Below are 27,766 nucleotides of genomic sequence, written 5' to 3'. Positions count from 1 at the left end.
GCCTGATGGCTTTTCATAAACTGCACACATCTGTGCAACTAGGCCCCAGATCAAGAAAAAAAACAAGCCCCCAGAAGAGCCCTCTCTTGTTTCCTGGTTACTGTCCCCAACTCATCCCAAGGATAACCCTCTCCTGATTGTTAATAGTGTAGATTTGTTATGCCTGGTAGAACACAGTAGTATGTTCTCTTTGGTTTCTGGCTTCTTTTACTCACCATTTTATTTGTGAGATTCATCCATATTGTTGCATGTAGTTGTAAATATTCACTGTTGTTGTTGTGTACTATTCTATCACGTGAATATACCATAATTTATGTATCCATCCTACTGGATTGGCGTTTGAGAGGTTTCCATTTGGGGCCTGTTTTAGTCAGCTTGGGCTGCTATAACAAAATACCATAGACTGGGTGGCTTAAACGGCATACATTTATTTCTCACAGTTCTGGAGGCTAGAGGTCCTAGATTAAGGTGCCAGCAGGTTTGACGTCTGGTGACAGTCCTTTTCCTGGTTTGCAGATGGCTGCCTCCTTGCTGTGTCCTCACCTGGTGGAGGGAGAGAGGGTTCTTGTCTCTTCCTCTTCTTACAAGGGCACTAATCCCTCCACAAGCCCACCCTCATGACTTCACCTAAACTCATAACGTCCCAAAGGCCCCACCTCCAAACACCATCATACAGGAGGTTAGGGGTTCAATATATGAATTTGTGGGGACATAAACATTCAGTCCATAGCAGGGCCTTTATACATAGTGCTGCAATGAAGATTTTCGTACGTGTTTTTTGGTGACTATATATACACATTGCTGTTGGGTATATACCTAGGAGTGAATTGCTGGGCCATAGGGTAAACATTTTTTCACCTTCAGTAACAATACCAAACAGCTCTCCAAAGTGAGTATACCAACCAAATCCTTAAACTTTTTTTTTTATTATGGAGAATTTCAGGTATGTGCAGAAGTAGAAGAGTCTGAAGAGCCCTCACTTACCCACCACCCTGGATTCAACAACTCAACTCATGACCAATCTTATTTATTTCTACCTCTACCCACTCCTCTTACTCACCCCCTTCATTTGGAAGCAAATCGCAGTTTTTCTATCATTTCCTCTGTAAATATTTCAGTGTATTTCCTTAAAAATAAAGACATCATTCTGTTACACTGTAGAAAGTTAACAGTAGCTCTTCAATATAATAAAATATTCAGGAAAGATTCAGATTTCTCGGTTGTCTCATAAATACAGTTTTGTTTGTTTGTTTGTTTGTTTTTGCGGTACGCGGGCCTCTCACTGTCGTGGCCTCTCCCGGTTGTGGAGCACAGGCTCCGGACACGCAGGCTTAGCGGCCATGGCTCACGGGCCCAGCCGCTCCGCGGAAAGTGGGATCTTCCCAGACCGGGGCACGAACCCGCGTCCCCTGCATCGGCAGGCGGACTGTCAACCACTGCGCCACCAGGGAAGCCCATAAATGCAGTTTTTAAAACAGTTTGTTTGAATCAGGATCCAAATGATACCAATATATTGCAGTTGGTTAATATGTCTCTTTATGTCTGTTTTTAACTTATAGGATGCCTTGCCATGTCTTTTTTCCCCCTTGCAATTTATTTGTTGAAGAGCCTTGTTCCTGTTCCTGTAGTATTTCCCATGGGCTGAATTTTGCTGTTTCCATCTTCACGGTGTTCTTTACATGTTTCTCTGTCCTCTGCATTTCATATAAACTAGGACCTATAAAGATCAGCTGCAGGTTTGTTTTGGGAGAAATAACAGTTTATAGATTGTATTGAACATTTGCATGAGGAGATGGATAACATCTGGTTATCTCTTTTTTTCTGATGTTAGCAGCACTGATGATCACTATATAGATTCATTCATTCATAGCAGGTCTGATCCTTTCAAAATTATTTGCAAACATACTCTCAAATATATTGGAACTCTTAAGAAAAAAATGGAATTCTTTGCATATTTTGTAACTTGATTTGTTCACTTAACATTTTATTGTGGACATCTCTTCATTTCTGTACCTATAAGTGTGTTGCCTAAAATAAAATTTAAAAACAAGGAACCTAAAACATTCGTTCACCAATCTTTTGATGTACGGCCAAGGCTTACATTTTTTTACTATGAGTTGTTTGAAGTTTAACATCAATTAGATAGATAATTGATATAAATAGCACCCATGATGCATTCTCTATAATTTTTGGTTCTTTGTTTTGATTTCTTTGAAGTGAAGCAAAACAGAGTTCAGAGCTCTGGATTTTTTTTTTTTTTTTTGCGGTACGCGGGCCTCTCACTGTTGTGGCCTCTCCCATTGCGGAGCACAGGCTCCGGACGCGCAGGCTCAGCGGCCATGGCTCACGGGCCCAGCCGCTCCGTGGCATGTGGGATCTTCCCGGACCGGGGCACGAACCCGTGTCCCCTGCATCGGCAGGCGGACTCTCAACCACTGCGCCACCAGGGAAGCCCAGAGCTCTGGATTTTTACTTTGATTTTTTTCTCCCCAGACTTTTACAGCTTTCTCACATGTACTTCATCCAATGGACTGGCCTTTTCTACGTCTTTATAGAACATTAGACTTAGTTTTCAAGGCTCATTCTTTTTATGTTCATATTTCCTCAGTTTGTGTAATATTTAATTACACATTTGTATAATATTTAATTACTTATTATAGATAAAGAGGCAGAAAGAAGCTTGGGAGCAAACCCGGTATTATGGGTTGAATTGTTTCCCCCTAAAATTCATATGTTGAAGTTCTAACACCCAGTACTGCAGAATGTGAACTTCTTTGGGCGTAGGCTTGTTGTAGATGCAGTTAGTTAAGTTGAGGTTATACTGGGGTAGAGTGGGCTCCTAATCCACTTGGACTAGTGTCCTTATAAAAGGGGAAATTTGGAGACAGATCTGGACACAGGGAGGATGCCACGTGAAGACTGGAGTCATGCTGCCACAAGTGAAAAAAGTACCGGAGGCCAGGAGAGATCTAGGACAGATCCTCTCCTAGAGTCTTCAGGGGAGCACCTTTCACACCTCGATTTTGAACTTCCAGCCCCCAGAACTGTGAGACAATAAATTTCTGTTGTTTAAGCCATTTGGGGTACTTTGTTGCAACAGCTCTAGCACACTAATCCACCCCGGAAGTGAACAAGTGAACTGGTGTTTGCAGAGGGCCAAGGGTACCCAACAGAGGTGGTGATGGTGACTTCATGGTGAGGGCTGGTATACAGCCGTGTTCTCTGAGGGAAGGAATTGATGGCTGGGTCATCTGATCAGCTGCAAAGTGGGGTTTAGCTCCCAGAGCCTCCACTGTACGTTTGAATAGTCACATCGTCCAAGCCTTTAATTCATGAAGATTCAACTCTATGTGCTGAAGAGTAAAAAAGAGAGAAATAACTTGAATAGTACAAATATTTCTTCCTACTGTTGTACAACTGCATTATGTAGTGTGAAGCCACCTCCTCTGTCAGCGCTTAAAAGTTGTCACTGCTTGCTTGAGACAAGAGATTTAAGGGACTTTCATGAATAATTCTTTTTTGCCTGCTTTCCGTTCACTGCATTTCCTGCTTGACCTGAGGACCTAACCCCCTGGAGATCAAACACCTCGTTCTGTTGCCTTCTTCCTTCCACTTGCCTTTCGGCAAACTCCTTTTGTTTCTTTAAAAGTTTCTTCATGTGATACCTATTCTGGAGATTTGGTGGCTCTCATCGCATCATTTTGTCTGTACTATCTGTGTCTGTACATCTGTGTCATTTATACACTTTTACTATTGCGTGTTTAACACTGCCTTTTAATAGTTTGCTGTCTCAGACTGTACACTTATTGATGCCAGTAGTGCCTGGCACATTGGAGATCCTTCATAATCTCTTGCTTTTGTTTTGGTATTTTTGAACTTTTAAAACTATTGTACTTTCTCCCCTAACCACTACAAATTTCTTTCTCCATTTACTTAACAAAGGTTGAACATTTGCCATGTGTACTTTCTTGAAATACTAGTGTCACGATGATATCACCGAACTATCATACAGTAAAACCTGCAGGGCAGTGAGCCCTTCTGAAAGAGCATGTTGCTCTGCTTTTAATTTTTTTTTTCTAGAATTTCCCTTACTGTCAGATTTTTGAATTTTTTTTTCTTTATTGTCAGCTGTTAATTTATCTCCGCTTTCTTCAAATCCTAATACTTCACTTTATACACTTCACCTTATACAGCTATCTCGGTGAGTTGCAGTGGGTGGCTTCACTTTTTCCTGTAGAATTCAAAGTGTATTAACTTTGCGACAGCTATTTATATTTCAGAAACTTAAACTTTATTACCAAGATTGCTGCTTTTTTTACTTTCATGGGAAAACTCAAGTGTATAATTCTTTAGCCAACAAGATTACCAAATTTAACAGTAATTAAATATCTATGAAAAGCTCAAGGGCGAGAAATAGCTGTGATGTGAGGAACATCTTGTGTGATTCAGACTAAAGGTGATGAGGGCTTCTGGGGATACCTGAACAGAGAAGGAATAAGTATTGGATTAAATCTGAATCATCAAGGGACTTCCCTGGTGGTCCAGTGGGTAAGACTCCATGCTCCCAATGCAGAGGCCCCGGTTCGATCCCTGGTTGGGGAACTAGATCCCACATGCCGGAACTGTGTCCACATGCCACAACTAAGAAGTCCACATGCCTCAACTAAAGGATCCCATGTGCTGTAGCTAAGACCCAGCGCAGCCTAAATAAATAAATAAGATAAATAAATATTAAAAAAAAATCTGAATCAGCAAATGAGTCCAATTGTATACATCGGTTTCTTGCTCATTATTTATTAAAATAAAACTACATTTATTTTTAATATAAAAGCAATATACATACATACAAAGCAAATAACATTTTTTCTCGCTTTTTTAAAAAAATTTATTTATTTGGGCTGCATTGGGTCTTCGTTGCTGCACGCAGGCTTTCTCTTGTTGCGGCCACCAGGGGCTACTCTTCGTTGCGGTGAGCGGGCTTCTCATTGTGGTGGCTTCTCTTGTTGCAGAGCACGGGCTCTAGGCGTGCGGGCTTCAGTAGTTGTGACTCATGGGCTCTAGAGCGCAGGCTCAGTAGTTGTGGTGCACGGGCTTAGTTGCTCGCAGCATGTGGGATCTTCCCGGACCAGGACTTGAACCCGTGTCCCCGACATTGGCAGGCAGGTTCTTAACCACTGCACCACCAGGGAAGTCCCTCTCACTTTTTTTAAATTAAAAAGAATTTATTATTTTTAAAATTTATTTTATTTATTTACTTATTTATTTTTGACCGCGTTGGGTCTTCGTTGCTGCATGAGGGCTTTCTCTAGTTGTGGTGTGCGGGGTTTCTCTCTCTAGTTGAGGCGCGTGAGCTCAGTAGTTGTGGTGTGCGGGCTTAGTTGCCCCGCGGCATGTGGGATCTTAGTTCCCAGACCAGGGATATTACTCGCGTCCCCTGCATTAGAAGGCAGATTCTTTACCACTGGACCACCGGGCAAGCCCCTTATTCTTATTTTTTAATGAATGCATTTATCCTGAAATGCGGGGTTCTCATTTTTAATTTCTGGTAGTTTATAATTTCAGTTTTGATTTCCCCCTTTACCTCCTTTGGCTGAAACCAATTGAGGAATTGAGAAAATTTTACTTTTTTGAAAAGGCATGAATGACAAAGAGTCAGTATGAGTTGTTCGAGTCTACTTATTTAAAAATTACCCATCTTCCCCTGTGCACTACTCTGCCATCCGCCTGGGCTTTGTCCCGAGCTATGTGGGCTGCACACCTGGAGTGATTCCTGGTGAGCCTTCCCATGCCTCTCCCCTCCTTGCTTTCTGTGATTGTGCAACGAAACATATCCCTTCAGCTACCATTAGGGTATTGTAGAGGTGGTTAATCACATCTCAGAGTTTCCTTTCGGTGAGAGCACGTGGAATAAAATATTCCTTCTAGTTGAAGTTTTTCCTGAGCAATTGGACTGAACGCTTCTGGGTGGCTCCTGGGAGATTTTAGAACAGTGGCTCCCCCTTCAGGCACAGGTGTAGGACACAGGTGTGCCTCTTGCTTCCTATGTTCCTTTTCCACAAATGCCAAGTGCATGTGGAGTGCCTGCTTTGGGGGATGGAACCACGAGTCAGATGGTCTCCACCTGCGTGGAGCTAAGGAGTTTCACCTTGTGTCCCTGGGCTTCCTTTTCTTTTTTCTTCCATCTTATTTATGTTATACATATCCCAGTAAGCCTAGGTAGAATAGGAATAAAAATTTAAAATCCTAAAAAATAAAACACTAATTGGAAAAGGCACATAGACCCCAATGTTCCTAGGAGCATTGTTTACAGTGGCTAAGATACGGCAGCAACCTGTGTCCATCAACAGATGAATGGATAAAGAAGATGTGGTGTGTGTGTGTGTATATATACATATATATATACATATATATGTGTGTGTGTGTGTATGCATATATGTATATATACACACAATGGAATATTAGCCATAAAAAATGAAACTTTGCCATTTGCTAAAACATGGGTGGACTTGGAGGGCATTATGCTAAATGAAATAAGACAAACAGAGAAAGACAAATACTGTGTGATCTCACTTACATGTAGAATCTAAAAAAAAAAAAAAAAAACAACAAACTAGTGAATATAACAAAACAGAAGCAAACTCACAGCTAAAGAGAACAAACTACATAGTGGTTACCAGTGGGGAGGGTGGGAGAGGGGTAATAGAGGGGTAGAGGAGTGGGAGGTCCAAACTGTTGGGTGTAAGGGGCTACAAGGATGTATTGTACAACACGGGAAATAGAGCCAATATTTTGTAATAACTGTAAGTGGAAAGTAACCTTTAAAACTGTATAAAACATAAATAAAAAATTAAAAAAATTAAACAATAAAATCCTAAAAGCCAAGTTCTTCTTGAGTGGGATTAAAAAAAAAAAAAAAAAAACCTAAATATTGAATCATTTAAAACTAGAAGAGAGAGGATGGAAAAGACTCCCAGGGCAGTAGCTTAGGTGAAAGAAGTCTCTTCATCCTTTCAAGTAGAGTGATGACTCGTTTATAGGAAGCAGCTTGAGAGAGGAGCTTCTGTTTTGTAATTCTGTGGGAGGAAACTTCAGAGTCAACAAGGGCAGCCAAAAGGTGGTGACATAATTGTTTTTTTGTGTTTGACATTTCTTTAGCATTTATTTCAGGAATCCATCAGTCCTGTATTGTTGTTTTAAAATATTTAATATTTTAATAATTTAATTGATATATCCTGGGAAGAGGAGGTTGTCTGTGTTCGAAAATCCTATTGGAGGTTGGCTGACCCAGAAGCTCAGCCTAATGAGATTTGGACAGCAGGCTTCTGGGAGGGCGATTGATTGTGACATGCTCACTGAATGCAACAAGGCTACTGTGGTGTAAAGTGACTGAATACTTGGGAAGCTTGCAAGGAACTGCATTTCTTTAAAGAGCCATTCCAAATATAACTTGTGCAATAGAAATAAAGCAGAGTAGAAATGAACATCTACTCTGAAATTAACAGCTGACTTCAGAAATGAGTGCTTCCCTGCAATAACAGGGACAGACAAGTCTCCCTAAAGAACCTATTTGCTTACAGGTAAATCCACGTGTTCTACTGTGAACATGTGTATCAAATCTGTCCACTTCTCTCTGTCAGGACTGTCCTCCCCCTGGCGGAGGCTGGCTGTCACCTGGACCAATGCAGATGCCTCAACTTACAGAAAGAGAATGGGGAAGGGGGCACACCGTAGCCTCCTAAGGACTGTAATAGTTACACCAGCTGCCTCTCCGCTCTTCCTGGAACACACCACACGATGTCCTGCTGCACACCCTTGGCATCTGACTGTTCTCTTTGCTTGGACCATTCTTCTGCGTGGCTTATTCCTCATGTAACTCGGTCTTTGCTCAAATGTCATCTCCATCTCTGGCCACACTCTCTAATTTAGGATCCCTCTCCCTAGTCCTTACCTTGTTTCATTTTTCTGTGTGACACGTTTATTGGTATTCTAGTAAACATTTGTTATCCTGTTTATCAGGCTAAATATCTTAAGGGCTGGGCCTCTATTCTGCTCACCTCTTCCATACCGTATCCCCAGAGCCTGGGACAGTGCCTAGAACGTACGTAGCAGGTGCTCATTAAATATTTGGTGTGTGCATAAATGGATAAACTCTTTCACACCTCCCTACCCTGCCCCTGCTGGCCTGTTAGTTCCTAGAAACTCTCCATATGCTCCTTCCTGGCAGTGGCGTCTTTGCACGTGCCTTGCCTTTCAGCCGGATGTTCTGCATCCTCTTAGTGGGTGGCTAGTTCCTTCATATCTTCCAAATCTCTGCCTGTGTTTCCTCCTCCGATGGGGCCTTCCTGACAAACTACAGCAAGCCGCCTCCTTGCTTTTCCTTCCCCAGCTCAGCAGCCCCCGATCATGCTCTCAGAACCGTCATCTTCACTCTGTGAGCACCCACAGTGCTGTGTCATCAACCTCCCCTTTCTCTCCTCTCCCGTCTTGATTCTTTTCTCGCAAAATCCCAAATCTGTTTGCACCGTTTTCTGGTTACTCCATCTTCTCATGACCATATCAGAGTAACTAACTGCTTCTAGAAAACGTTGCAACTGTGCCGACAGGACTTGCTTTAAATGTATATCCACAGATCTACAAACACACCACACTCCTGACAGAGTAAATGCCCTTCCTATTTACATACTTTCTCTTCTCTTTCTCAGATTTCTACCCTGAACCCTCCTCCGTCAGCCAGTGACCTCATACTTCATGGAGAAAATGGGTGGAATCACGTGGAAACTAACTCATCCCTCCGTATTTTTATTTCCAATTTTTCACTAGGCTTATTCAGACATTTAGAATTCTTTTCCCCAAATGGAGTCAATAGTCAAAAATATCATTCTCAAAGTTTTGGAAAGAATTATCAATTTACCAGAAGGTCCTGAAATGGTTTATGCTACCACCAGTAATGTGTCGGGAATTTTTAAGGTTGAATTAATTGTGTCTCATTACTTTCATATATATTTCTGATCACTAGTGAAGTTGATTGTTTTCCCATCTGTTTCCTTTTTGAGGAGTTTGTCAAAAGTCTGTCAAATGCCTTCTGCCTAATTAGGTAGCAGAGTCACTCTTTTTAATATTGATTTCGTGTCAGCAGCTCTCTATACGGAAACCTTTGCCTAATCTCTTTACTGCGAATTGGCATTAAGCCATTGGTCATTTGGGGACGATCGTCTGGTGAGAAATAATCATCCAATTTCATACTTCCATTTTATAGATGAAAAACCTAAGACCCAGAGACAGGAAGCTTGCTCATTTCAGACCGTACAGCCAAATGGGAGCTGGCAGGACAGGAAAGCAAGAAGGAGGGCAAGGGAAATGGTTGGCTGGGAGGGAGGTAGTGTCTGCTTTGTTGTTGCCAGTTGGGTTCCTGGTACTTGGAGAACAGCAGGAGCTTTGTTGACTGAACATGCTATGGTTGACAATGTAAGTGAGTAGTTTATCATGTTTGGTCCTGTCATGCATTGCAAGCACAACAGACATACTTTTATTTGTATCCATTTTACAGGTAGAATATGTTCATATGAAATACATAGGAACAAAAATTTTACAAAGGGTCATAAACAGAAATTTTAAAAAGGGTCCATTCTCCACCCAAAGAACAAAGGCTGGTTTTCAGATTTTTTTCCCTGGGCAAAGATTTTTTTGTTATTGTTTTTATATAGCTAAAGTCACCCTATATCCCCATATAGAATGTAAGCATAAAGTTATGACCTAGAAGAAAAACAAAAAGATATTTAGATAACCTGGTTTCAAACCCACTGGCCTCCTGTGTATGCAGGTGATCTAGAACTGGCTGTGCTTGAAGGTCTAGTCATTTTTTTATTATGATAAATGAGACTTAAAACAATAGTTGTACATTTGAAGACCAGGCTCCATTAAGAACTTAGAGCTGGAGAGAAATCAGATTTTGTCTGATACTTAGTGTACGCTGGAATGGCTGGGCTTTTAAGGTTCAACAATAATGATCATTTGGGATCCTGTGATAGTTTGTAAGAAGTCTTTGATTTCTCAACCCCACCCCCTTTAGAGCTTAATAAAGAAGGTGAGGTGAGGGCTTCCCTGGTGGCGCAGTGGTTGAGAGTCCGCCTGCCGATGCAGGGGACACGGGTCCGTGCCCCAGTCCGGGAAGATCCCACATGCCGCGGAGCGGCTGGACCCGTGAGCCATGGCCGCTGAGCCTGCGCGTCCGGAGCCTGTGCTCTGCAACGGGAGAGGCCACAACAGTGACAGGCCCACCTACTGCAAAAAAAAAAAAAAAAAAAGAAGGAGGTGAGGTGAAAGACACGCAGGATTTTCTATTTTTCTAATGATTTACTTTTTTTTAATTTAATTTTTATTTTATATTGTAGTATAGTTAAGTTACAATGTTGTCTTAGTTTCAGGTGTACAGCAAAGTGATTCAGTTATACATATACATATATCCATTCTTTTTCAGATTCTTTTCTCATATAGGTTCTGTAACAGAATATTGAGAAGATTTCCCTGTGCTATACAGTAGTTCCTTGTTGATTACATATTTTATATATAGTAGTGTGCATATGTTAATCGCAAATTCCTAACTTATCCCTCCCCTCACCGTTCCCCTTCGGTAACCATGTTTGTTTTTGAAGTCTGTGAGTGTGTTTCTGTTTTGTGAAGAAGTTCATTTGTATCATTTTTTTTTAGATTCCACATATAAGTGATCTCATATGACATTTGTCTTTCTCTTTCTGACTTACTTCACTTAGTATGATAATCTCTAGATCCATCCATGTTGCTGCAAATGGCATTATTTCATTCTTTTTATGATTGCATAATATTCCATCGTATATATGTACCACATCTTCTTTATCCATTCCTCTGTCAATGGACATTTAGATTGCTTCCATGTCTTGGCTATTGTAAATAGTGCTGCAGTGAACATTGGGGTGCATGTATCTTTTCAAATTATGGTTTTCTCCAGATACATCCCAATAGCTGGATCATATGGTAGTTCTATTTTTAGTTTTTTAAGGCACCTCCGTAGTGGTTGTACCTGTTTACATTCCCACCAACAGTATAGGAGGAGAATTTTCTTAAAACAAAATGTAACAAAACTTCTTAAGAATAGTGCCATGATTATATTTCTAGATTTTTTTCAAGGAAAATGTTCTTGCCTAGAAGAAGTTAGTTTATTAGAACTGATTTAGGTGTCTTGTTTAGGGCATGCAAGTTTCACTGAACACCTGTCGCAGATGCGTAACACTGGGTTAGGGATTATGAGATTTACGTGGGAGAGAGAACATTTCCTACTTTAACAATCTCCAGTAGAGGAGACAAAATGCATTTATATTAACAATCTCCAGTAGAGGAGACAAAATGCATTTATAGAGAATAAATAGTCCAGGGGACATGTAAGCCAGTGGATCATTCAAGGTCACAAGTGGGTGATGAGTTGTAGGTAATTAGTGACAAGGATAGGAGGGTTTTTTTTTTTTTTTTTTGCGGTATGTGGGCCTCTCACTGTTGTGGCCTCTCCCATTGCGGAGCACAGGCTCCGGACGCGCAGGCTCAGCAGCCATGGCTCACGGGCCCAGCCACTCTGCGGCATGTGGGATCTTCCCAGACAGGGGCACGAACCCGTGTTCCCTGCATTGGCAGGCGGACTCTCAACCACTGCGCCACCAGGGAAGCCCCCTTGTAGCTTATTTATTTTATACATAGTAGTTTGTACCTCTTGATCCCATACTCCAATCTTGCTCTTCCTCCTTCCTTCTCCCCACTGGTAACCACTAGTTTGTTCTCTATATCTGTGAGTATTTTCTACTTTGCTCTATTTATTAGTTTGTTTTATTTTTTTAGATGGAATGCATATAGGTGATAATATACTGTATTTGTTTTTCTCTGTCTGACGTTTCAGTAAGCATAATACCCACCAGGTCCATCCATGTTGTTGCAAATGGCAACATTTCATTCTTTTTTTTTTTTTTTTTTTTTATGGCTGAGTAGCATTCCACTGTATATATACCACATCTTCTTTCATTCATCTGTTGATGGACACTTAGTTGCTTCCATATCTTGGCTATTGTAAATATTGCTGCTATGAACATTGGAGTGCATGTATCTTTTAGAATTAGTGATTTTGTTTTCTTCAGATATACACCCAGGAGTGGGATTGCTGGATCATATGGCAGTTGTAATTTTAGTTTTTTGAGGAACCTCCATAGTGTTTTCCATAGTGGCTGTACCAGTTTACATTTCCACCAACAGTGTACAACGGTTCTCTTTTCTCCACATCCTGGCCAACCTTTGTTATTTGTTTTCTTCTTTTTTTTTTTTTTTTGCGGTACGCAGGCCTCTCACTGTTGTGGCCTCTCCCGTTGCGGAGCACAGGCTCTGGACGTGCAGGCTCAGCGGCCATGGCTCACGGGCCTAGCCGCTCCGCGGCATGTGGGATCTTACTGGACTGGGGCACGAACCCGTGTCCCCTGCATCGGCAGGTAGACTCTCAACCACTGCGCCACCAGGGAAGCCCAGGAACTAGAATTTTTAACTTGATAGTATTACAGATTCTGTCTTTTTGCGTTTTTTTTGGTGAGGAGAGTGTTGGGAAAGGGGTGGAAGAGTATGTCAATGAAAGAACTTTGTTTAAAATTTTTTTAATATTCTCTTAAAAATTCAAGTGAGATCAAAGTATATATAGGAAAAAAAATCCCCCTTCACTCTGCTCCTAGTTGCATTCTCTGTCCCTCGTTTGGGGGAGGCCATGGTCAATAGCTGAACCTTCTTTTGTCACATGACAGAACAAAATGGGGTGGTGTTGATTCACATTCTCATGGGAGTGTCTGTGCGATCATGTGCACCTTGGTGCAGACCAAAAAATGCGATTCAAACATCCTCAAGGCCAACGTTCCTTAAATGAACAGCAGAGACAAATGACGCTTTCCAGGAACGTCTTAGGGGAGGAAACGAACTCTGGGACTCCACAGGTACCTTGGCCATGTTGCCTGCCTGGATTTAACAGTGGTGGCAACACAGCTGCTGGACCATCTTAGTCTCAGGCCCAGCGGCTCCCTCCCAGCCCTGTCCCACCGTCAGGGAGGCCACAGGGCCCTGAGCCCTTATCCGACTTGCATCTTGGTCAAGGATTCCGAGCTTCAGGAGCCCCCAGAGGTCTCCCTGCTCCTGTGCAATATGAGAGCCTGCTTCCTCTAAAAGCACTTGACATGATTTAAGGGCCAGCCTGCCCAGTCACGGGCTTGGCTGCATGTGGCCTAACAGTGAAATAGAATCCCCTGGCACGGATCTGTGTGAACATGTGGCCGGCGGAAGGCTGCAAGGGCCAGACTGGTCCCAGATGCTTTTCCAAGAATTGCTTCCTGTGCAGCATTTTTCTGAGCTCTTTTCTGGAAGAGCGAGTGAGTGCCATCGTGAATTCTCATGCAAGCCGATGTGTGTCAGTCCTGCAGGGAAGCTGCTCCAATCAATTAAAGGAGGACTACACAGTCACGTGCTGACAGCTGAAATGAAGGGAAAAACCGCACCAAGGGTGATCGAATTGTATTTTAAATAAAGGAAAGGGGGCTCGCCCTCTGGAATACTTGACTATATACTTGGAGGCAGGGAGCATACTTTTGATAAGTTCTAATAAACCCAGCTTGGCTTCCAAATGTCTGAAGCATCAATCCCTTTATTAAAAACCAAACCAAAGGGTTTAGTCATGTTGATGGAGGAGTTGAACAGCAGAAGGTAGAGCTCCGTGAAACTGAAAGGTACAGGACTGTGGCTGCCTGAAGGGGTTGTTAAAATGCATTCTCTCGGGCTTCCCTGGTGGCGCAGTGGTTGAGAGTCCGCCTGCTGATGCAGGGGACACAGGTTCGTGCCCCGGTCCGGGAAGATCCCACATGTCGCGGAGTGGCTGGGCCCGTGGGCCATGGCCGCTGAGCCTGCGTGTCCGGAGCCTGTGCTCCCCAAAGTGAGAGGCCACAACCGTGAGAGGCCCGCGTACCGCAAAAAAAAAAAAAAAAAAAAAAAGCATTCTTTCAAGTACTAAATTTGGACAGACTCATTGCAGCCGCTCCAGAATGATATGGTGAACTCCAGGACCTGAGGCAGTTGCATCGTTTGGGTCCCCACATCCTCACCCACACCAGCCAAAGGAAGATGTGAGCCAAGGAGCGGGTGGGTAACGTTCATTCCAATGTCAAAGGACAGCGAACACATTTAACCAAACCAGGCAGCTCGAAGATGGGCTTGCTAAAGTACATTCTTCAGAGAAGCAACACTTAACCTTGCGAGTGACAAGCCAATTTAGTTCTGTCGTTTTTGATGGAAATTTTTGCAAAAGGCATTTATTTATTTGCCTTTTAGTTTTGCACACACCAAACATAAGTTGATTTGGGGGGTTGTTCAGGGCCATCATTCAAGGTCGGTTGTCCTCAGAGACGACATGTGATCTCCTGTCCTCGAATTAACTGGACCCCGATGACTTGGCTGGGGGCTCAGGCTGTCAGGAGTTGCCATGCCATTAATGGCGGTGACAGGGCTGCTCAGATGTGCTCTGCTCCAGCACAACTACAGGACATACCCATTCTATGGGGGAACATAGCTGGCGTGGCTGAGTCATGGTTAGTCTTCTGTGCCCACTTGGCCAGGCTGTGGTAGCCAGTGATTTGATGAAATGCTCATCTAGGTGTTGCTGTGAAGGTGCTTTGTAGATGTGGTTCACACCTACATGTGAACCCTTTCAGTGTAGGGGATTACCCTCAATAATGTGGGTGGCCCTCATCCAATCAGCTGAAAGGTCTTCAGAGCAAAACCAGATTTCCACAGGAAGAAGAAATTCAGCTTCAAGACTGTGACGTCAACTCCTGCCTGAGCTTCCAGCCTGGCCTGAGATTTCCAACTTGCTAGTGCCCACAGTTCCTTAAAATCAGTCTCTCTCCTTCTCTCTTTCCCTCTCCATCTCTATCTCTAGCTGTAACTCTAGCTCTGTCTCTGTCTCTATCTCTATCTCCATCTCTTCTCTCTCTGTCTCTATCTCTGTCTCTGTCTCTGTCTCTGTCTCTATCTCTATCTCTGTCTCTATCTCACCACTTACTGGTTCTGTTTCTTCAGAGAACCTGACTGACAGAGGCAGTTATTCCCAAAGTTTGGGGATGAGGGTGGTGAGTAGTGTGTAGCTGGAGAAAATTCTAGCCCTCTCCCCATTCCAACCACTGAAGAATCAAATAAGCAAGGTCCTTCCATTTTTCCTGAGGCAGAGTTTATGATCACCAAGTTCTTTCTCCGAAGTAACCGCGTTCTGTGTAGACAGTGTCCCTCTGTGAGCCCATGTGGCCATTTTCATCTACCCTAATCTTGTGGCTTGGTGATGGGATGGTTGACACAAGTCTGCCTCTAAATAAGTGAGGAGCTTTTTTGTGGGTTTTTTTTTTTTTTACCTTGTACGCTATCTTAACTCACCTCCATTCGAGCCAGTGGACTGATATCCAATAAAGGACCTCGGCTTTGCATCAAATGATGGTCAAACATATTTGTATTTATATACTTTAAGTTAAAATAAAATGTCTAAAGCATGAGTCTCTTCTTTTTATTTTTCCACTAACCTGTCAGCTATCAGAACAGATCACACCTACTATGCTAATGTAATGTATATTTAAACATTTTCCATGCAATGAGTTGGCTCCTTAAACATTTTTCTTGATTAAAAGGTAAACTGAGTCAAATTATCCAAATAACCAGAAGTTTCCTAATTTGTTTGAATTAGTGAGATTTTCCTGTCAAGAGAAGAATCAAATTTCATTTTAGAAATCGAATCAGGAAGCTCTAAAGCATAAAAACAATCCACAGAAAACCTAGACCAAAGAGAGAAGACAAGCTTCAACCAACTGCAGTGGAATACCTCTGTCTGTAATCCAACATAAGATCTCTTCCACATGGGGCTCTGGTGAAAGTTCTAGGGACCACATACAAATTATGTAAATGTACATTTTCACCAACCTTTGCATCTTGATTTATTTTTAAAATTTATTTATTTTGGCCATGTTGGGTCTTTGTTGCTGTGCGTGGGCTTTCTCTAGTTGCGGCGAGCGGGGGCTACTCTTTGTTGCGGTGCGTGCACTTCTCATTGCGGTGGCTCCTCTTGTTGCGGAGCACGGGCTCTAGGCGGGTGGTTTTCAGTACTTGTAGCATGCGAGCTCAGTAGTTGTGGCTCGCAGGCTCTAGAGCGCAGGCTCAGTAGTTGTGGCACATGGGCTTAGTTGCTCTGCGGCATGTGGGATCTTCCCGGACCAGGGCTCAAACCCGTGTCCCCCGCATTGGCAGGCGGATTCTTAACCACTGCGCCACCAGGAAGGCCCTGCATGTTGATTGAAATCTGCAGTCTCCTCCAGAAAGAACAGCCTGGACCTGTTAGCTGGTGCTCACAACCCATTTTACCAGCCACCCTGTGCACATAACTCTTGGAGAGGGTACCAAGATCTTACATCCACTTAGTCTTAACTCCTTATCTGATGCACGTTTCCCAGGATAATACTGTTACCTGAGAGTATTTTACGTAAATAGTTTAGCACTAGAGACATGCTTGAATTCGTGGTTTAAACTGATTATGAACACATGTTTTGTAGATGAGGAAAATTCAGTGGGTGTTGAAGCTTTTGAAAGGCTTATGGACCTATCAGCTAAGCCTATTAATGACTACCAAGGCTTTATAGACCCATGGATGAAGAGCAGGCAGCAAGGGTGTCTATCTGAGCTATATTGCATTGCATTTTGTAGTGATTTTTCTGGGTTCAAATGCCATTTCATGCATTCTTTTATGAATACAGAAATTCTTTTAAAAAATAATTTTTTAAATTGAAGTATAATTGATTTACAATATCATGTTTTAAATATATATATATATATATCTGAACATATATATTGTTTTTCAGATTCTTTTCCCTTATAGGTTATTACAAAATATTAAGTACAGTTCCCTGTGCTATACAGTAGGTCCTTGTGGTTATCTATTTTGTATAAAGTTGTGTATATATGTTAATCCCATCCTCCTAATTTATCCCTCCCCCCTCTTCCTTTTCAGTAACCATAAATTTGTTTTCTATATCTGTGGATCTATTTCTGTTTTGTCAATAAGTTCATCTGTATCTTTTTTTCTCAGATTCCACATATAAGCGGTACCATATGATTATTGTCTTTGACTTACCTCACTTAGTATGATCATCTCCAGGTCCACCTGTGTTGCTGTAAATGGCATTATTTCATTCTTTTTTGTGGCTGAGTGATATTCTGTTGTGGATATCTACCACATCTTCTTTATCCGTTCATCTGTCGATGGACATTTAGGTTGTTTCCATGTCCTGGCAATTGTAAATAGAGCTGCAATGAACACTGGGGTGCCTGTATCTTTTTAAATTATAGTTTTCTCCGGATATATGCCCAGGAGTGGGATTGCTGGATCATGAATACAGAAATTCTGATCTTTGAATGAAGATGTCTTTTAAAATCCTGGTTTATGTTAGTGCCATCCTGTTGGCTTCAGTAAGTCTTAGTCTGCTATGTTATTTATGTGTATACTTGCTCCTGAGAAAAGTGAGGTTGCCTTTGTTTGGTCAAAGCTAGCAGGTTAGGCTATTTGTAGAGGAGGCTTGCAATGGAAAATGTTGGGGGTCTTAATTGGCTAAGGCTTTTTTAGTTAGGGTAAGTGACACCATTTGCTATAACAAACAAGGCCAAATTTCGGTGAAAAACACTTCTCTCTAACAGCTCAGTCCAATGTAGAAGTGATGGAGTGGTGAGGGCTGGGCACTCTGTAATGGTTCCGTCATCCTATTGGGCTTTGGATTTCGCCACTGGCTCCTCCAGTGGGTGATGGGTAGATGGGTCAAGTGAGCGACCATCAAGGGTCTTACAGGAGGTTGTAGAGGCCAGGAGTGGAAGTGATGTGCATGCCTGTCTACCCACATTCCACTGGCCAGAACTCAAGTCACGGGGCCCCACCTGACTGCAGGGGGGCTGGGGAATCAAGCCGTGGGCCAAGGAAACTGAGGCCACGCATGGTTCTTCTGAGCACTCATTTGGTGCCACAGGCTGAAGAACTGGAGAGGGCAGAGCAGTGAAGCGTGTGCGGTACAAGGGTGGAGGTGAAGGACAGACGCCAACATTTTCAGGTTAGTGTAACATACTGAGCACTGCCCTAAACGCCCTTCTCAGGGCAAAATGCCACTAGGTCTTCCACACCCGGTGTCATGCCAGCACATCCAAGAAGTTCATACTTTTCAAACTGTCTAAGTTTGTGTTTTATCAGGACCTGTCAGGCATTCCACTTGGTTTGCCTACCTGCCCCTCATCCTCTCAGGAATTTGGTGTAGATGGAAGTCTTTTGTGCCTGGAAAGAAACAATTAAAGTTGTTATGTTTTAAGTAATGTTTAATTTACTAAAGTTATGTATTTAGAAGCCCAGTGTTGGTAGGACTTTAAATTGAACTTGAATATTGTTTTATTCTACTTATAAAACTAATAGCTTTAGTGAAAATGTGAATAATCTCTTTCACTTTGACCAGTGTTGATTTAATGCACAAATTAACAGATTAAGTCATTCTTAGTACAGAGACCCCCAGACCTTGTGAGTATAAAAGAGTGCCACTGGGGGTCAATGGGGGACACTGTGGGCATCTCCACAGGGGGACACTTAACACTATTTATGCTCTTAGTTAATCACATTTCCAGGTAAACACTTTAAGTGCCCAAGAGGGCTAACTCTGTGTGTGGGTAATTTTTTATTAAGAAGAGTTCTAAGTACAATAACAAATTTAACCTGACATTTAGGAAAAAAAAATGATTCACCCTCTAACATTTGTTCATATAGAAAAACCTGTTGTGAACATTTTACTCTCTAATTTCAATGCTTACATCATAATACTTCTAAGTCTATAACTTAATTTTAGGTTTGTGTTGCATCTGGTCAAAGAAACTAGAAAACATCAGGTAGAAATTAAAATAACCTGAATATAAGACTTGACTAAAAGGCTTTTCTAAAGCCTTTTAAAACAAAACAATCTAAAATTAGAATACTCTTGGCAGAAAAATTAACAACTATGAACAAAATTAACATTACATAATATTTTAGCAAGAACTGCATTATAATAATATTGTTTTACACATAGTAGAGTGATTTACAACATACTAAATGCCTATTTTGATAAAAATATCTTTATCAAAAATACTTTTTAATATAGTTTCGCACTTTTGGGAGATTCTGTCCCCAGTAAATGGCAGGAACACAATTTAGAAGATGAAAGGTGTGATACTTTTTTTTTTGGCTGTGTTGGGTCTTCTTCACTGCGCGTGGACCCTCTCTAGTTGCAGTGAACGGGGGCTACTCTTCGTTGCAGTGCGTGGGCTTCTCATTGCGGTGGCTTCTCTTGTTGCAGAGCACGGGCTCTAGGTGCGTGGGCTTCAGTAGTTGTGGAGCATGGGCTCTAGAGCGCAGGCTCGGTAGTTGCGGCACACAGGCTTAGTTGCTCTGCATCATGTGGATCTTCCCGGACTAGGGATCAAAGCCGTGTCCCCTGCACCGGCAGGCAGATTCTTAACCACTGCGCCACCAGAGAAGCCCGTGGTACATTTTTAAATTAAGAGACCTAACTTAATTGAGTTGTCAAATAGATATTATCAGCAAAATCTTTCCAGGAGCACTTAAATGTGTCACAAATCTGATAAATCACCTGCCAACAACTGGGGTTTTTAAGTTCTCTATCCATTTTATGAGAGAACATTCCAAAAGTGAACTTGCACTTTGCCTGGCTTGGTTCAGAACCTACATATGTATTAAAAGAAACCAGTTAGGAACAAATATCTTGTCAAAGATGAGGAAGATGGGTCTGTTATAAATGGATCCTGCACAAGGCACTTTTCTTATTTTATGTTGGTTGTGTGGCTTCAGACATCAAAAAACTCATAGAGAAGTTACACACACACACACACACACACACACACACGAAGAGCCAAAAACAAAACCAAACTACTTTGTAACCTGGTGGTATAACCAAGGGGTCAGAATTCGCTCTTGCTGCAACATTTCTTAATTTCCATCATCACATGAAATTTAAAGTAAGTCCCAGATAAGAAGACACTGTAAGGTCTAGGGGCTGAGCACAGAGAGGCTGACAAACAGTCCCTGTCATTCCAGGAAGACCCACAGAGTCAGATGCTGAGAAAGAGTCTTCTGCCATGAAAATAACTTTCTCATCTGCCTGCTTACATATTTCCCTCCCACTGCTGTACCTTAAGAGGCAACTATTATGTTATGGAAAAGAGCATGGAAAGATACAGTGAGAAATGAAGCAGGGCATGAAAAAGGTGGCCAGACCACCCTCCGAGCTCAGGGCAAGGAGAACTCATCGGCCTCCTGGAGCTGTCCAATCCGGTGCTCGGTGCCTTTCAGGCCCCATCTCAGCAGATCCTCCCTCAGCTCTGGAAGGACAAAGGGGTCACTTTTGTCCACACTGTAGTCTCATGGAGGGCAGGAGAAGACCGTGGTTTCTCAAGCAAGAGGTCTTACTCCTTTCTATCATGATCACAGCACCTGGCACCCTGTAGGCGCTTAATATGGTGGTTGAATATTGTTGAATGACCCGAAGACTGGGTCAGGTTTAAGTCACCAGGGTTCGTGCAACAAACAGAACCCACTGCCATCATGACATCATTTTACAACCTGCTTTGAGCTGTGCACGCCTTCTCAGGGCTGAGAAGAAGCAGATAGACACAATGGAGGATATTAGGGTAGAATCTGTTCATTTGGAAGCTCTCAGAGCTGGTGTTGGTCACGGTACGGTCATCTTTGGTGAGCACCAAGGCTAAGCCGAGGTTTCCAGTTTGCGTGTTCTCTGTTTGGGGCTCTGTGCCACCTGCGTGCTAATGGCTAATACCCACCAGGCAATGCAAGGAACTAGTCACAGTATTCAGGGGTCCTGTCTGATCTATGGAGTGGAAGCAGCATTTTTTCTTTTTTTTTTTTTTTGGTAAAGAAGTATTGTGTTTGTGTAGCATCCATACTACAGACAGTTCTGGAGCCCTGGAACTTGCTGAGGGGTTGCTTCGCAGCCTTAGGAGGGACCCAAGTGAAATCTGAAACTTGGGGGCAAGGAGGGACTGAGAAAGGGGCAGACCCCTCCAGATGGGACGGTGGCAGGTTTAAGAAGGAAGGGAACTTACTTACGAGGCTTGTCTTGGGCAGCTGCAAGATGAGTAGATCTCCGCACCCACCTGCCTGAATCTTAAAAGTTTATGTAGTGGTCTCAACTGGATTCAGTTATGTAGGCCATTCAGATGGTCCCAACTACACATCACTCTCTCAAGATTGCATCCTTGAACCCAGCTCCTAGTGTGGGATGGGTGGGCAGAACGGACGTTGCAAGGGCAGGGGAGGGGTAGGCAGCTTCTGAGTGCCTGGGTCCAGCTCGCAGGCCAACCAGTGGTCACATCCTGTCCACGGCCCCCTCCCACATGAGGATGCAGGCGATCCAGAGGCTGAGACGGTTTCCACCAGAAGCCTTCTGCGAGCCGGCCAGGGAAGACAAAGGCAAGGGACTGCGATGCAGTAGAATGAGTGTGACATTTGGGAACCATGAAAAGTGTGCGGCAGAAGTGAGACCCCGGTTCTTCCACGTGCTTTCTGAGATGGACCGTAATGGATTCAAAGTTCTCACCAGCAGTGAACCTATTAGATCTGAGATAGAATTTCCTGGTGTGGGGTCCCATGGGCTCCCGGATGAGGTGTGAGCAGCAGAAGGTTAATGTCGGGGCTTGTCAAGTAAAGATGCTTGGGTTGTGCTGTACAGGCATTTGTGATGTTCACTCACCCTGATTAAGAGCCGCTTAATTAGAGATACACAGGGAAGCCAAGGGAAAAATGGATATTGTGGTCCTGAGCGTGAAGGACGCCCATTCTGTGTTTTTGTGACAGGGGATGCTGGGAAGGAGGGGGCATTAAGGAAACTGATAGAGGCCTTGGGGCTTTGGGGGAAATGGAGTTGCTCCGGGGTGAGAGTGGGCAGGGTGACCTGCCGCCTCTGAGCCTGTGCTGTCCAGTGCGGGAGCCACTAACCACGTGTGTCCATGGAGCACTTGAACTGTAGCTTGTCTGAACTAAAGGGCATTGACACCGGCTTCTGAACTCTTAGTATGAAGATAAGACTGTAAATAACTCACTAATATTTACACTGATGATATCTTGAAATGATACTACTTTGCATATATTCGGAGTAAGTAAAACATATTAAAATTAATTTTAAATTAATCATGTTTTTAAATGGTACTACTAGAAAATTTGAAATTACTTATGTGGCTTGAGATAGATTTCTGTAAGACAGTGCTACTGTAAACCACGGGAAGGGAGAACGTCTCTGCTCCAAAGTCTTGGGATGGGTTTTTAGCCAGTACAGCAAGGATCAGCTTCGCCAGAGGGTCAGGGCCAGCTGGCAGCCAAAGGACAGGGATCACCTGCCAGGGAGTGTTGTCGCTGGATGTAGTTGGGACCATGCCTGGGACACCCAGGACCACCAGCATCACAGAAGGACTCAGGAGGGGCTGGGTCTTCAAGCAGAGTGATGGGGGCATCTGTTTGACAGAGAGGAATGTCACTGTTTCCCAGAGGTTGCCATGGGTACACAAACCATGTTCTCTGGCATTGGCTTACCTCCACAGAGCTCTACTAGAGCAGCGCCTGTTACGTGTGTGCAGCAGACTAAAGCAAAGAGACTGGTTCAAGGCCGGAGAACACCTGTGATCCTGGGTTGCCCCCAAGGTACCTTGGAGAAACTTTAGGGTTCCCAGCGTTCCCTACCAGTTTGAAAATCTCTGTTCCTGCAGCACATCCTTTACAGGTCTGCTCCATGTATCTGTCTGCTTTGTGCAGGTGGGAAGTTGTTTTCCAGAAGGCCCTGTGGGGAAGTGGCTTGCTTTGTTTCCTGGCCTGTACATGTGAATGTCTTTGCTTTAAAAAAGGGTTCACCGTGGGTTTTCATTTGCGACCCCCCCCCCCCCCCCCCCCCCGCCCCACCGTAGTATACTATGGAAGTGCTTATACGGGATACAGTCCTAGCATTCCAGAAGCTCATTCCTGGGGCAGAAGACAATGTGCAGTGTGGGAAGGACCTCGCACCAGGGGAAGGAAGACCTGGGCCTGGGTCTGGCCTCACAAATCACTGATTTTAGACAAGTCACCCTCCCTATCTGGCCATCAGCTATGCTATATCATTACTAGACGGGGGAATCAGGATACGAGGTGGCTCCTGAGCTATGTGAGAATTTTAAAATGCCCCAAATGAGCATGCACAGAAAAATTCAATTTTGCTTAGCATTTTGGGTTTTTCTTGCACTGCTTGGAGAACGGAGAGGGACATCTCATGTTAAAAGCTCTTGGATTAGGTTAATTGTAAGATTCCTTTCATTTGTAAAATATTATGTAGTAGAAGTATTAAAGAATAAATTGCATTTGTGGTTCCAAATAATTAAGAAAGCAATTTCATGGGCTATGGGGCAAAAAACAGTAGGGATAAATGGAGTCAATTCCCTAAGGAAATCTGATGTTCCTAATCTGTATGCAAATGTTAATGCATTTTCCAACTTAAAAGAAACATCACATTTAGAGTTTAGAGATTCATTATCTCCTGTGGCTAGTGGTGCTGTCAGTCCAACTTGGCTTACATATATTAACCAGCAAAACTCATGCACCCTGGTCACATTAAAACTTTAAACCTTGTGATTCAGTGTCCTGTCAACATGTTCATATAGACCAGGAGGGCAGCTTTTTTCTGTGAAGGGCCAGATAATAAAGATTTGAGGCTTTGGAGACCATATGGTTTCTGTCGCTCTGCTCTTGTAGTTTGTATGGCTGAGCAGGCAGAATCAACATATGGGTGGGGCGGTGTTGGAAATTTAATAAATAATAATTAATTAAACTCGATTTATTGACAAAAAAAGAATCAGCAATATCAATGTAACATTTTATTAGTGACTGTTAATGAGGTATATGTAGTTTGCTGGTAAATATTAAGGTGTTCTGTGAGAAATTGAAAACTCTTAAAGATGGCAACCCTCTAATTTTGCCACTGGCAAAATCGTAGGTCGAAAATATTTGTTCTCCATTCTTTGCTTCTGGTTAGAGCCTCATTAGGTCAATTATTTACTTGCGCTAAGAAAGAGGAATGAAAGTATAAGAATACTCTATTGAGGTTCAATCATTTGTGAGCACACATTGACCTTTATTTTCTAAATATGCATTTTATATTTTTACTGAAAAGGTAATCGTGCCATTGTTTTGTGGCTTTTTTTCCCCCAGATATTTTAAGAAAAGTTGTACAGAAGCAGTTTGACCTGTCAACGGATTATGAGAAGGTAATTTTGATTGATGAATTTGTTAGCAAAAAATAAATATGAGCAAAACTTTGGCTGATTTGAAAGTAAATCTTTAAACAACCAGTTGTTTTACCTGTGAATTTACTAACCTTTCTTGACTAAGAAGCTTTATTGAGTACTGAAATGCCTTATAAATCCCATTTGAACTAAAGCAGAAATTTCAAAAGTAGCATTTGAAGAAACATTCGCCTTTCAAGCTGTATGTTATTGAAAAACTAAAATTTCCTTAAAGGAAGTCTTATGCTACTTTTTTTAGACAAGGGATGAGAACCCCTTAACTAAATGGAATGGTTTGAACATCCCTAGAAGCAGGTATGCGTACTTTTCACATACACATGCATACTTGTAGAAGAAAAAGAATGAATTCTTACCAGAGCTCTTCCACAAGGAAGTGATTTGGGGGCTTGTTGTTAAAAAGATAAGCAGGGCTGGAACAGGTGGGGAGGCGGCTTTGCTGGCGTTCCAAGCTGCGGGGACCACGTGAGCAGAGGATGAGGTGTGAGGGGAAGAAGCACAGGGATGGAGACGGTGGGTGAGAGGAAGGGGAAGGACAGGTGAGCTGGGGCCATTTCAGGGGAGGGCCTTGGAGGCCTCACTCAGATGAGTGGACAGTATTGTCAGAAAGTATCCAGGCACCTTTCATGTCTCTACTTAATACCAAGGTTAGGGTTAGGGTGAGGGTTAAGGTGCTGTTCATTCACTCTGTTTGCATCCATGAGATTAACTTACCTAAACGGAAGGGTGTGTTATTTCGATTTACCCTATGATGAATGTCGGTTGCCAATGAAATAAACAGCCGAATGTTTTTGCATTGAATGTTAGGATAATAAAAATTAGTTGAATCTGTTTGTCAAGCTATTAGTCCTGCAGGGTCAGACGATTCGTTCCATCCTTCCCTGGTACAAAGGTGGTTATCAAGACAACAATAAAGGTACCAGTGGACTTTTATTTATTTAATGGCCAGCACAACAAAGGTGAATGACAGTGTCTCCAGCGGGTGTGACGGCAGTGAACTCTTGCCCAGTGGTGGGAACAGTGGCTGCATATTCTCAATTTGCAATAAAATGATACTTAAGGGAAAAGTGAATGCAGAAGCCAAAGAGGAAGTCCTCATCTCAAGGCCATTTATGTGTATTAAAGAGGATGAGCCAGATACACACTAGTGCCTACACCTTCCCTCCTACCACAGAAAGCATTTTCATTCTTCAATGCCACTGGCTTCATTTATATCTTCCAAACATGATTGCCCATGTGTGCCTGCTTCCCTGGGCAGAATAAAACGACCTTTGCTTTTATATTTATATTGAAATTTTGCATGCCGTTAGCAGCCCAGCCTGAATGCCAGTTAGCTCTGGCAAGGAATGGGTTGGGCGTGAGAGGCTGAACTCTCTCATCTGGGCCCAAGCCCTAGAGGACCAGGTCCTCAGACTCTGAGGTCACTCTCAGCAGGCTGACAAGTATGAGCCAGAGTTGGCTGCCACCGTCCACGGCAGGACTCTCAGTTGGACGAGTCCTTTATGGTTGGCTCGGTATTAGACTTGGAGTTCCTGTAAGCTTGGGGACCCCCTACTTCCTGATCTCCTCTCCACCTCAGGTGTCTTTACAAATGGATAAAAACCGTTTGGGTGGAGCTGGTGTAGAGAAAGGAGCCAGAACTGGGCCCACATGAATGAATGGAATCCTACCCTAGGTGTGGAATTGGGTCATGTTTTCCAGTTATCCAAGGAAGAGGGATTTGGTTAAGCAAAGACACCAAAGAAGCCAGGGCTCCTTGGGAAGGGAGCTTTCTGATTGGCTTTAGGGAGATAAATGCTGGGTGTGTTTCGTCAGAGTCCCTGAAGCAGACCCTGAGTCAAGGACTCCAGGGCAAGTCACTTATTTGGGAGGTGCAGGGAACCCTGGCTGTGAAGTGGGAGGTGACACAGCGGAGGGAGGGCCGCCTGTAGAGGGTGTATCATTCCGCCACCCGCCACAGGGGGCAACAGAGCTCCATCCTGTAGAGGAGCTGTGATAGACGCCGAAGACACCGGTGTGGGAATTAGCCCGTGGGAAGGTGAGAGAGCTGAGGTATCTATACACCAAGACTGAAGAGGCACTTAATCATAATCACGACACGGGGCTTGTTTCAAAGACAGATTCCTGGTCTTACCCAAATCCCCTGACACTTCTCCAGGGGAGGGGCCTGAAGTGAGTGTTTTTAACACACACTGTGAGGGGTTTATGATTGGTGAGGTTGGGAGTAACAAGCCCGTGGGGCCCGGACCCAGGAAGGGAGGCTGGGGTCACTCAAGATGCCCTGTGGGTCCCCAGGGGCACGTTACATGAACCGCCCATCCCAACATTTCAGATGATGCCGTCTTTAAAGGTTATTACCATCACAAACATTGTTCTTCCGCACCTGTGAAAATCTACCAGCTAAGGCAATGGCTTCCAAACTTGGATTTCCTGGACCAGACAATTTGAAAAACGTCATCTGGGGAACACCATGGAGCCACATAATTTTATTTAACCACATGAGGACATTTTAAGTCAACTATAACAACAATAATGACTCTGTCCCTCTTCATACGTATGTCACCTCCCTCTTCCAAAAAGAAGGATAGTCTTATAAATTGAGCAAATGAGGTAAGCACTGTGAAAGGACAAGTGTAGGACTCCATGGCATCATGAAGGAGGGATGTACAGCAAACCCAGACGTTGTTATCAAGACAGACTTCCTGGAGAAAGCAACATCCAAACTCAGACTTGAGTTTCATCGGCGGAATAGTGGTGGGAATAAGGTTCAAGCAAGAGGGAGCCCAAAGTGAGGAAAGGGAGAGAGATCATGATGCTTTCTGGGGACTCGAGTGCTCAAGAAGAATGGGGACGTGAAGACAGAATTAAATAACATAGGACCACGTGGAGGAGTTTGAATTAAACATGGTGGGACTCCATGGAATGCTGTTAAACAAGGGAATGATACCATAAGATTGTCATTTTAAAAAGGACACTTGGAAGTTGGTGCCTTGGGCTCTGGGGTTCTAGGCAGCCACTGATTCTCTGTTTCATGGAGACCATGTGGTTGTGGTTAGAGTGTTAAGCATTTGTAACTTTCCCTCTGCTTCCCCTTGTCCATAACTAATTAGCATACTGATAAAGAGCCTTTCAAGAAATCCAATGTAAATCCAAATGTGAGCCCTAGAGCTTGACTGTACCCAAAACACTGTTTGTCTAATAAATGCTCCTTTTATGTTCTGGTCTTGTGTCATCCTCCCCTCCCTTGATTTCCTCTGTGTGGGATATTAATGGTCTCAGTTGTGGTTAATGACTCCAGTAATGTTTTCTGTTTTCTTGATGCATGCTGCCT

The 27,766-nt window shown here is 43.2% G+C and overlaps 1 protein-coding gene across 1 annotated transcript in view; it reads left to right on the top strand.

The window, feature by feature from the left end:
- PROM1 (prominin 1) overlaps window positions 1-27,766 on the top strand; it is a 93,346-nt gene that overhangs the window by 9,445 nt on the left and 56,135 nt on the right. Inside the window, exon 2 of the mRNA XM_089911699.1 lies at window positions 24,344-24,399. Coding sequence (XP_089767825.1) covers window positions 24,344-24,399 — 56 coding nt within the window. The remainder of the gene's footprint in view (window positions 1-24,343; window positions 24,400-27,766) is intronic.

This window comes from Delphinapterus leucas, chromosome 5 (assembly GCF_059928025.1).
Source record: "Delphinapterus leucas isolate spDelLeu-1000000601 "Yukka" chromosome 5, BTC_Dleu_Yukka2, whole genome shotgun sequence".
Taxonomy (NCBI): domain Eukaryota; kingdom Metazoa; phylum Chordata; class Mammalia; order Artiodactyla; family Monodontidae; genus Delphinapterus; species Delphinapterus leucas.
This window is presented reverse-complemented; position numbering and strand designations above follow the sequence as displayed.